Source organism: Cebus imitator, unplaced genomic scaffold (genome assembly GCF_001604975.1).
Source record: "Cebus imitator isolate Cc_AM_T3 unplaced genomic scaffold, Cebus_imitator-1.0 Scaffold635, whole genome shotgun sequence".
Lineage (NCBI taxonomy): Eukaryota > Metazoa > Chordata > Mammalia > Primates > Cebidae > Cebus > Cebus imitator.
Window position 1 is genome coordinate 636,976 of NW_016107950.1, and position 11,536 is coordinate 648,511.

Sequence of the window (11,536 nt, forward strand, 5' to 3'; positions counted from 1 at the left end):
ATCAAGTCGGCTGTTAAAACTTGTGCATAGTTTGCAAAGTTCTCGTGCTGTGTTTTTCAGCTCCATTAATTCACTTATATTCCTCTCTAAATTGTGTGTTATTGTTAACATTTCACCAAAGCTTTTTTCAAAGTTCCTAGTTTCTTTGCATTGGGTTAGAACAAGTTCTTTTAATTCCCAGAAGTTTCTTAACACCCACCTTTTGAAGCCTGCTTCTGCTAATGGAACATGCTCGTTCTCCATCAGGCCTTGTTCTGTTGCTGATGAGGAACTGTGATCCCCTGTAGAGGGAGAGGTGTTCTGATTTTGGGTATTCTCAGCCTTTTTAGGCTGGTTTCTTCCCTTCGTTATAGATTTATCCATCTCTGGTCTTTATAATTACCGTCTTTATAGTTGGGTTTCTGAGTGGACGTCCAACTTGTTGATTCCCAGCGCTAAAATCTGAGCAACCCACTGCGCTGGCCAAAACAGTGGTGTTAAGATTGATCGTGCTTTCTGATTCTGCACCAAGAACCACTGCACCAAGGCAGTGGCAAAACTGCCTCGTCGGCCTCAAGAGTTGTGCTGGCGACCCGTGGGGCTCCTCCGCTGGGAATCTCCTGGTGCGTGAGCAACAAAAATTGATCTGAAAGTGTGGCGTCCTCTCGTTCTCTGTGCTTTCAGTGGGAGCTACAATCCCGAGCTGCTAGTGATCAGCCATCTTGGATCTCTCCTAATTAAAAAAGTTTTAAGACAGGGTGTGCTCTCTGTCACCTAGGCTGGAGTGCAGTGGTGCCATCATATTATAGATGACTGCAGCCTCTATCTCCAGGGCTCAGTGATCCTCCTGCCTCAGCCTCCCAAAGTGTGGGGATTACAGGCGTGAGCCACTGTACCTGGCTGGAAGTTTTCATCTGATGCGAAATGTGTCTGAGGGAGCAAAGACTCTGGGATGACTGAAGTCAGGCCTGGCAAGCAACCCACACAGGGAGGCTCAGGAACAAGGACTGAAATCCTAATTGATGTCAAACTCATAGTGGAGGTTCACAGTCTCTCCTAGGCAGCAGAAAATGTGCCTGGGATTTGGAATCAAGGGGCTAAACTGTAGTCCCTGGTTTCCCACTCTCTGGCTTCAGTACCTGCTGAATTCTTCCACCTCCTCAAGCCTGGGTTTCCACGTATGTCAAACAAAGACCGTGAAGGTGCCTTTTCTTTAATCATGGTCTATCACATGCCATGAGGGAAAAATCCAAAGCCCTGCTTGGAGGCGAGATGTATTATGAAGGGAAGTCATTGGCTCAGTGGCGGATTCTGAAGCAGGGCGCTGCCGGTTTACAACCCCGTGAGCATTTGCTGGGTGGTAATGAGACTTCTCTCAGATTTACTGAGGTGTCCTTGGCAGAGAGTAAACCTCAGAGGCAGCAGCAGGCTGCTGGGCACAGTGCTGGGTCTGAGCAGATGCTTGTTATTCACCATCCTCTTCTCAGCTCCGGGCCGCGCCCCCGCCAATGAGACAGAAAGTCACCCCACCAGCATCTCGGGAGCTTTAGCAAGGACAACCCAGGAGCCTCAGCGGCTCCTTAGTACATAATGGTTCTAATGGTGTGAACAGCTCTTGCCTATTTGTTTTTAAATGTGGGTTTTATTGTTATTTAGGTACGGCAAGAATGCAGTCATGGAAATGATGAAGACAGTCCGTTACGTTCACAGGGCAAGAGGACAGGACATTCCACGCCACACAGGGCCACATGGAGAGGCACCAGGGTCAATCAGGAAGCAGAGAGAGTGAGGGGAAAATGTGCCAGGCAATTAGGGACAGCCCTGTGCCCTGGAGCCTACAGAAATGACTCACTAGCCAACCCTACACCACCTGCCCTGCCTCACCCACTCCTTCCCACACATGCCACCGTGCAAGCTCCTGCCCAAGGTGCCTGCTCCGTCTGCCTCCCGGGCCATCCTGGGGCTGCCTCGTGTGGCATTGCATGGCATACCTCCCGTTTCTAATTGATATACACACTTCCTCCTCCTTGACATCATTTCCCTGTCTGCCTTCTTACCATACCTGATTAAAACGAGTCTCGTTTGAAAACACACTGATTCGGAAAAGCAATCACTCATGTCAACAAACTAGTAATATTCTCACATAGAGAGTGCCAAAGTTGAAATGGTTCAGTTAATTAACATACCTTGTAGAAGGATTGGAAATAGCTCCATGGTAGATCACATTTCAGATTTAATGACAATAAACTCGTTGGAGAGTCAGTGAGTTAGGATGCAACTCCATTTGCCAAATCGTGGCTGCAGCACAACCTTACATTTGAGTGCCGATAGAAGATCTGATAAAAATCAACAAAAGCACATAGGCTATATGGGATAAAGGCGGTTGTATATTTTGTTATGACTTGCAAATTCTGTGCTATAATGTACTTTGTATGAGTAAAACTTGTAATAAAGTGCCATCAGCATACTTATACACCTCCTTTGTTGCTGGAGAGCCGGTTCTTAGACACTGAGCTGCACACCCATCCCTGCGGCAGTGCTGCAGACATTTCCCAGTCCAGCACCCCACTCGCTTGGCAGCTTTCAGCTCCTGGAGATCCAGCCCGCTCTGTGGCCACAAGCTTCCTTAATACTGTGCCGAGGTCCCAGAGGGGTCCAGGTGCTGGCCAGATCAGTGCGTGCCGAGCAGCTGTGACTATGGGAGGCATAGCTCCTTGTTCTCCTTTTCCCATAACCGATGGTCCAAGTGAGATGAGAAATGCCTGTGCGTGTAAAGCTTATCAAACCTAATTTTAAATTCCCAAAACTGAATTCCACAGAAAGGTCACTCCCAGACACTGTTGCTGGTGTGATATATGGCTGCATGTGCCAGAGTGGCTTTGCAGACAATGGAAACTGAGACTATATCCAGAGGCCGCTTGCTCACAGCTAGAAAAGTCAGTTTGGATCTAGGCTAGAGTGGGGAAACGGTGACGGGCTGAAAGGAACAAGGGCTCCCCTCAGCTGCAGGCATTTGCTAAACCCCGACATAGGAACAGGCTGAACACACCAGCCCTATGCTGGTACAAGTCCTTATGCATCCCTTCATCATCTCCTTCCAGTGTCCCTGGCAAGTGGCTCCCTCAGAGAGGGCATGTACGGACAGGTTTTGCTTTTCTAGGATGTGTGGGGGATGAGTGAGCCAGGGCTAAGCTGGCAAGGAAAAGGGCAGCTTCTATAAACTCTGCAGAATGGACACAGCTGGAGACTGCTCTGGGAAGGGAGGTGCCCTCCCTCTGTCCGGGTGAGCAAACCCAGGAGTGTGAACAGGCTCTTCCCAGCAAGGGGTGTTGGCAGATAGTGGCCCAGGGGATGTCTCTATCCTCCTCAACTGCAGGGGACAGATAAGATCTAGGACACATTTATGTGACGTTAACAGCCAGGAGCCCAGCGTCGCTCTTCTCTTCTGAAAAGTTTCTCATTTTTAAATGTCTCCCTGGATGCCTGGGCTGCCAAAAGAAAGTGCTTTTTATTCACAAATTCTCCTTGTCTTTTCAGTGCTAGGGAGGTAAAGGCTTCCCAATTAGTTAGCAGACAGATAAATGGTGACTTTGATTTTCTTGCTTATAATCAAGAATAATTCTACTAGGCCAGGCGCAGTGGCTCACGCCTGTAATCCAAGCACTTTGGAGGCCAAGGTGGGTGGATCACCTGAGGTCAGGAGTTCAAGACCAGCCTGACCAACATGGTGAAACCTCATCTTAAAAAAAAAAAAAGAATCATTCTCCTAGAAGGATCCATTCTAATATTCTACTACAGAAATCCATAGAGCCTGATTTCTAATTTTCTAATTAAACTGTGTTTATACCCTAGATATTCACACTAATATTGAAGAGTTCTCAGTTTTCTTTTTAACCACAACTGCGACCTTTCAAGTTCCATTTCCTAAGTGTGCCTACTGAAAATAAGGCAGTGTCTTTTTTGCCTGCCAATGTTGTAAAAAATAGGTATTCTGCAAACATGAATTTTAGGAGTAGCATATACTTATTCATCAAGCTCTTAGGATAATTTGCAAAGTTCATCACTTGTTCATTCCTACAATAATTAAACAGAAAAATAAGGCACTGCTCAGAACACACTTGAAACTACCTGAAGACAACTTTAGTACCAAAAAATACTAATGCCTAGCAATATTTACGTCTCAAAACTTGAATAATTTTTCTCATGAACCAATGAACTCCAAGCCAGCCCTCTAATGAAGTTCTACTTTATTTTTATTTAATACTCATTTGAATGTTACATTAAATTCATATTTTCAAAGCAAATAGTTGAAAAGATTGAAAATGCCAATAAACTAATCTACAATATAAAACGTAAAAGTAATTGTATCATGCAGGCTCGTGAACTACAGTGGATTTTAAAAGCTGAAGAGCTCAATGCAAGGGTCCTGTACCCGAGGTGTGCGCTGCTGGGGTCACATCCCGCGTGGCCAAGCCTGTGTACTGTCACCGGGCCTGGCGTCTTGAGCTCGCTGCGCCCACCCCCCTAGACTGGCTGTGGACACGACAGCCTCAGACCGGGCAGCGGCCTGAGAAGGGGTGCTCAGGAGACTGGGGAGGCTGGCCCGGCGCCGCTTTAGGCTGAACTCCGCTGCCTTGCCTGTGCCTTCGTTTCCCACTTAACAGACATGCGAAAGGAAGGCGCTAACGCTGCCGAGGAGGCGGCGCCAGGCTTTCTGGCTCCAGTTCTGCTCTCCCGCTGTTGCCCTGCTGTCTCTACCTACCCGTCACAGCGGTGCTGTGGACACACGTGTCCCTCCCCCAAGGACCTGGAGCCAAAGGAGCTTTCATGAACATGTTTATTACCCAATAAAAATATTCACCCTGTGCTTCTATTTTACAACATAGAAAATGAAAGGCGATGCCCACATCCCGGCCTTCTGAAGGGGCGCGGCTCCCGCTGGGGGACGGAGGGGACGAGGGGCGGAGGAGGGCGCGCGGGCGCATCCCCGCGCAGGAAGCGGTGCAGGAGCGCGCAGGGCAGCAGGAGCAGCAGGCTGGGTGCGCCCCCGGCGCTCGGCCCGTGAGCGCGGGAGGCCAGGAAGTATTTCGGGTCTGGAAAAACAGACAAACCCGAGATGAAAGACATGCGGTGCTGCGGCTCCGTTTGGGGGGTGTATAGAAAAGCCTGCTCCCTGCCTTCTGCAGGCCCTTTCCCGGGGCCTCACTAGGCTCCGCCCCTCGGCCGCGCAGCAGGGCGAGGTGCCGGGAAGCAGGTCTCAGCCCCACGTTGACATCTGCACAGAAGGAAGCCTCTAAATGTTTGTAGAACTTAGAGAGCTGAAGGAGAACTACAGTACTGGTTTAAAAGGGGAACGAAGAACAGCCCTTCAGTCTTTCTCATTTGGCCCGTCACCTTTCAGAGAGTCCCGCTCCAGGTCATTGAGTGATTGGCGCAAATAGACCGTCCATGGTATACGTGGGGCAAACAGACCGGCATAAAACAGTGCCATAGTGTAGAACAGCTCACCGCCATCTGCTGCAACAAAGGTTCCACTTTTCCCCAAATGAGTGCTTGAAATATTTCTTTGACAAGGGACAGTTGATGGAGCAGGAGATGCAGCCATCCAAAGCCAGGCTGCAGTTCTGAGGAGGCCTAGCGCTGTGAGTCGCACCTCCTCGCCCCATGGGACTCACCTGCCGGACCGTTCTCTAGCCCACACCGCTGGTGATAGGAAGCAGCACCTGAATGCCTAGTCCCTGTCCCCCCTCCCCACCCCTCACAGCAGGCCTCACTCATGCTGAACCCTGAGGGTCCCTAAGCCTTGGTCTCTGTGTAGGTGGGACCCCAGTCCAGAACATAGGAATGGGAATCTCTGGAGTGGTGGGGCTGGGCAGGGTCTTGGCTAATGTCCTGGGTGGTGATTGTCATGTGAAGCGGACAACCTTACAGGCATGGCAGCCAACACCACTAGAGCATTCTCACAAGCAAGTCCAGGCCTGGTTTGGAGGGGGGTCAGACTGGTGGGAGAGCATGCCCAACTACAGGGACACTGTCTTCAGGGCCACTCAGCAAAGGCCAGCCATCTCCCTGCCCACCCACCAAGCCTGCCCTGCCTTCCACTACAGCTCCAGGAGATGCCCTCTGGACTTGGGAACCTGGCATGAGCATGAAACTGGAAATTAACAAGGAACTGATGCAGATGAGCCCCCACAGCAAGAACCACTCTCCCCCCGTACACAGGCAGGCTGTACGGGCCTTGGCCAGGTCAGGCCCACTCCAGGCCCGGGTGCCGCCTCCCCATAGCACCCCACCTTGGGAGAGAGGGTTGTTCCAGGGTGCCAGACTCCCTAAACAGGAGTGCCAACATCTAGGCTCAGATGAGGCTCCAGAGAAGCTAATGCTAAGTCAGGCACTCACAGCATAAGCTATTCAGGTAAGAGAAGAGTCAGTAGTACCAGGTCTATGCTGGCCTTTCCCTGAGGGAAGGGGACAGGAGGGCTGGACACAGGGTGCATGCTGACAGGCCCAGAGCCAGCTGGTGCCAGGACCTGCGAGAGCCATTCTGATGGCATCCCAGAGGCCTGGAGACTGGGTCTGGCCCACTGATGTCTGTTTGCTTGTTGGTTGGTTGTTTCTTCCCAGAATTGCATTTTTAAAAATTTTGTTTGCAACAGTGAGGTGGAGTGTTGACCCGGCCCCGTCTCACTTCCATGTTACCTGCCCGTCTCTGAAGACACCTGAGTTGGCTGCCTCACTGTGTCATTCCATAGACTCTAAATTTTAGAGTATTAAATTGTCTCTTGATGCTGGTAAAAACTGATACTTGATGCTTTAGGACCACAGTAGAAAGAGCCACCCCCTCAGACTAACAAGGAGATCCTGGCTAGCTCAGGACTGGCAAAGGTCCCTGCTAGCTTGTAGCTTTTCTTGCTTGGACTCACAGAGCATCTGTCAGAGCAAGGAGGGCTCTTGGAGATCCCCAGACCGGGGGGTCCCTGCAGGAGCCAGCGGGCCATGCTTCTGTAGCAACATTTTCTCTTCCACATACTCTTCAAAACAATCATCATCTCCCAATAAAGGATTTAAAACATTTATTTACCTATTACTGTGCTGTTGGCTTTGGAACATGACCAAATTTTCTATATTCTATATAACACTTTAAAAAATCTTCCTTGTTTTCATATTTATTCTTTCTTTTCTTTTTAAGAGACAGGATCTTTCTCTGTCACCCAGGTTGGAGGGCAGTGGTGCAATCATAGCTCACTCTGACCTGAAACTCCTAGGTTCAAGTGATCCTTCTGCCTCTCAGCCTTCCAAGTAGTTGGGACTACAGGTGCTCATCACCACACCTGGCTAATTTTTACAGTTTTTTGTAGAGACAGGTCTTGCTGTATTGCCCAGGCTGTTCTCAAACTCCTGGCCTCAAGTGATCCTCCTACCTCAGCCTCCCAGAGTTCTGGGATTATTGGCATGATCCACTGTACCCAGTCATATTGACAATTACTCTTACAGGAAGAGTATAAGAATGGCACAAGGTTAAGAATCAGACCCTGTTTACTATCTGCAGAAGTCAATCTCTCTGTGTCTTAGTTTCCTCAAATGTAAAAGGTGCACCTACTTCATTTTATAAGAGTTAAATGGGGTAGTGGGCATATAAAGTGCCTGAAATACACTGAGAGCGTCTCTCCTGCTGTAACACCCAGAAGAGCTCGCCCTACTGCAGTGGCACTTGCCACAGAGGATGTTCAATCCTCATCGCTGTTGTCACCTTCAAGTCCTCATAGCCACCATCAGCACAGCCATCACCAGCATCACTGTAACTTTCCTTGAAGAAGGATCAGTGGGTGAAAGAACACAAAGGGATCACTGCCCTCTCTGCACCTGACAGATGACCCTGAAGGATGACGGCACTATTCTATCCAGCTTTCACAAACAGAGGCCACATTTTCAGAGCCACTGTCACTGTTCTTGGCCGATAGCAATCACAGCACTGGATGTTTCCAAGAATGTAAAATCATGACCGGATATCCTGGAAGTCATCACAGCTAGACCCTTCCCCACGTTCCCACTGGGGCAGCCTAATGGCAGGTGGGAACTGACTTCATCTGTGAGGACCACACAAGCACCCCCTGCAATCCTGATGCCTGCCCGTGAAATCTGCGTCCTCCTGTCTCTGGTGCAGCTGGTGACTTATAGGCAGAGGCCGAGCACGCATAAAAGAAGGGGTGCTTTGGGAAAATGTGATCTGCATGTGGAGAGCGCTCTCCTCCTGGCACCATGGAGAGCTAGCTGAGAAGAGAGCTGGATGGGAAGTGGGGCTGAGGGCTGCGCCTCTATTAAGAGTGTCCTTTGACTGCTGGTCCCATCAGGGAGAGAAGGGAGGGCAGGAAGGGAAGGAGAGCAAAGCATACATTAAGTGTGCTCCCCACTGCGGGCCTCCAAGAGCAAGAGGGAGGCTGGGGAAGCCAGGTTGAAGATCTTTGGCCCCCGGTGCTGCCCTCCACACAGCCGGACAGGACGGCCTGAGGACAACGGGTGGGAAGTCGGGTTGCAGAGCTGTGCCCTTTGGCAGGTGGAGGTGTCCAGGGCTCACTGAGGTGGAGGGAGGGGGCAGGAGAGTGGCTGCGGGGCCTTGGCTTCATCAGGTGTGCCCCTGGACACTGCACCACCAGACCACCCAGGCCTGGGAGAGGGCAGAGCCGGGTCTAGGGTGGAGAGGCTGGGCCTTCACTACTGTGCCCTCCATTTTTAGCCCTAGCCCGTGCTCCCGGAAGAGAAGAGAGGAGGAAAGGCACAGCTGAGCGGACACGGTGCAGGGAAACCACCTGAAATTTACACAGCTAACTTGTCTCCTAGGTTCCTCTCTGCTTACCAGCTGGTCATCTCCTGAAATTCGGCTCACTGAAACAGACACGTGAGAACACTTTGGAAATCATTTTTAAACAGCATTCTGGATATAAGCAACTTCAAAACCAACTTTAATTCACTATACGATTCCCAATGAACGCTACTTTGTTCAATGACGAATCAGTCTGGTTTGCTGACTGCTATGTGGCCTGGCACTGAAAGATGCACTGTGGATGGATATGGAGGGTGAGCCGATGAAGGCGCAATGGCATGCGGGGGTAAGCTGGGGGCCGAATCGCGGGGCTTCTTACCACAGTGGCCAGGCGTCTGGAGGGGGAGGCAGTGCAGGGCCCCGAAGACGCACCTGCAGAGGTGGCAGCCGCGGAGGGTCCAGGCTCCGTGTCCCAGGGAGCCGCATTCACTGAGGAGACAGATGGGGACCTGAGTCAGTGCGGTGGCCCGCGCGCCCCTCGCCCGGCGCCCACTCCCACGTCAACCCTCCCCACCCCCCGCGCCACTGGCGCATCCCTTCCCCGGTGCCCACTCCCTCGACCCCCAAGACCGGCACATCCGTCCCCAAGCGCCCACTCCCGCGCTCCCCAAGAGCCACGCGTCCCTCGCCCGGCGCCCACTCCTGTCCCCCCGCCCCTGTGCCCACCTGCGCCTCTGGTCGTGCTCGCAATAGCGGCCGGTGAAGTGGGCCGGGCACACGCAGAAGCTGCCCAGCACGCAGGTGCCGCCGTTCCGGCAGCAGCGTGGCCTCCCGGGCGCACCTGAGGGATCACCCCAGCGTCAGCCCCGCGCTCCCCACGTCCCGCGGCCCTCGGCCCTCAGGGTTCTCCCGCAGGGAAGAGGCCGAACGTGGCCGCCCCGGGGAGGCAATAAAATCAGCTCCCCGCCAAGTGTGTTTGCTCAGGTAAACCCTGCTTGTTAGGGATGTGAAACAAACTAACGGGTGCAGCCTGCAAGCCGGGTTTGCTCCCTCCCTGCCTTTCACATGTTAACCTCAGGCTGTGGCTTCACCTGACAGTGATTAAGCACAGGCCTCCCGGGCGGGACCACCCACGGGTGTAGTGACGCCAAACCCACCGGTGAGGGGCCTCCTGGGGAGGCGGGCCCAGCCGGCGTCTGCGATAAACCAAGTTAGGGTCCGCTGTTATCTGGGCTTGGGGTATTTATTTTCCACACATTTAAATCACAGTTCTCTAGATCTGCAGCAAAATAGCCATTGAATAGCAAATACAACCTTTTACCAATGAAAGAGTAAAACTTTTAGTTAACACCTCACTGGGAGCTGTCTCTAGCTGTATAGCTTTGTAAGTGCATCATTATTTGAAGATAACAAAATGCTCTTCTTGGGTTTTATCCTGAATTTATCCTAGGTATTCTCAGATCTTAAACTCTGAGTTCGCAGACCGAGATGATGCCCTGGATTTTGTGGGCTGCGCGGCAACTCACCCTCTCGGAAAGCTCCGGTGTAGGGGAACCGCTCCCCCGGCCTCCAGCCGTCCTCGCTCCCAGTCACCTCCCCGACATGACCCGAGGTCCAGTTGAGCGGTGTCTGTTGCTGCTTCAGGGCCGCAGCCTTGGTGACTTCCCCTCTACCGCCGTGATGTTGCTCTATTTGATAGCCTTTCAGAAATACTGAAAATGTGAGACTGATAATGATTGAGAATCAAATATTTTATGCAATTAAAACTGAGACTATGAATAAAGTGTTTCTTACTGTTTCCCAAGTTGATGATCCATAATGCGAAACTGATCATAAACAGAAGCCTAGAATATTTAAAGAAAATCATTGAAGTTTAAAATACCTTTAAAAGTATAAGCAGAAATTCACATATACATAAAATACAATGCAATCATTATATATAAATATTAAATTATGTAAAATATTTAATTATGAATAATGCAATCATTTTGTAACTTGTGGGTTTTTATTAATGTTGCTATGGCTTAGAAAGATTTTGAGACAGAAAGTGTACACCTCCTCTGATGAACAGTCAAGCAGGTACTATGATTTATTCTGAGGCTCTTGAGACCCCCTTCTTGGCTCTAAGATCTCATGACCTGAGTTCCTTACCTGACATGGTGCCTCCAGGTCATTTTTGGTTTCTCCTCTCTTAGTGCACTGAAGATTAGTTTCCAGAAAAGCTGTGTCTGAAGAGCCTCTGCATTTGAGGGTGTCTTGACTCCAGGCCCCGGAGACACAGAATGGAGGAGTACAGAAGATGCGCCGTTCCCTTCCCTTCCTCAGCCAGGAGAAACAGGATGGAATCTTGAGTTCTGCAGCCCCTCAGCTACGGTTGGGCTTGTGGTGACAGGCGGGCCCCTCTGAGCCTGAAGGCCGATCCCCTCTGTGACACCTGGCTAGGGGTGGGGACTCGGGCTGACTCCCCCCCAGCAGTATTTACAGTGCTGATAGCAGCAGGAGTGATCAATCTCTGATGTAAAACGTTGGTATCCAAGGTGATGAGCCATTTTCTCACTGAGAGAGAGAAAAAAAAAAATCCCAACATGGGAAAAAGCTTTCATAGGAAGGTGGAGATTTTCTATTGCATATACTTTGTACTGGGAGATGGTGAGGGGCCCTGTGAGGGAGGGAGCCACTGTGTGGGGCACAGTCAACAGCCTTGGGTCCCAGCTGCCCTGAGTGGGGAACACGAGGATAAGAGAAAACATGTGACTCCTGCTTTAAGAGAGGCTCCCTCACTCCACAAATGGAGCC

General features: G+C 50.9%; 1 protein-coding gene across 1 annotated transcript; it reads right to left on the reverse strand.

Moving 5' to 3' along the window:
* Positions 1-4,214: 4,214 nt before the first annotated feature.
* LOC108295365 (cryptic protein) lies at positions 4,215-11,291 on the reverse strand. The gene is made up of 6 exons (XM_037734571.1): positions 10,892-11,291; positions 10,535-10,584; positions 10,267-10,440; positions 9,467-9,581; positions 9,120-9,229; positions 4,215-5,072 (listed from the first exon to the last, which is right to left on the reverse strand). The coding sequence occupies exons 1-6, from the start codon at positions 10,912-10,914 to the stop codon at positions 4,855-4,857; spliced, it is 690 nt and encodes a 229-aa protein (XP_037590499.1). The 5' UTR covers positions 10,915-11,291; the 3' UTR covers positions 4,215-4,854.
* Between the last annotated feature and the right edge of the window lie 245 nt (positions 11,292-11,536).

Excerpts from the sequence above, each read along its gene's own strand:
- LOC108295365 (XM_037734571.1), bottom strand. The coding sequence starts at position 10,914 with ATGACCTGGAGGCACCATGTCAG. Across the intron at positions 9,582-10,266 it reads CACCGGAGCTTTCCGAGAGG|GTGCGCCCGGGAGGCCACGC; the intron begins GTGAGTTGCCGC and ends GTGATCCCTCAG. Across the intron at positions 9,230-9,466 it reads GAGCACGACCAGAGGCGCAG|TGAATGCGGCTCCCTGGGAC; the intron begins GTGGGCACAGGG and ends CTGTCTCCTCAG.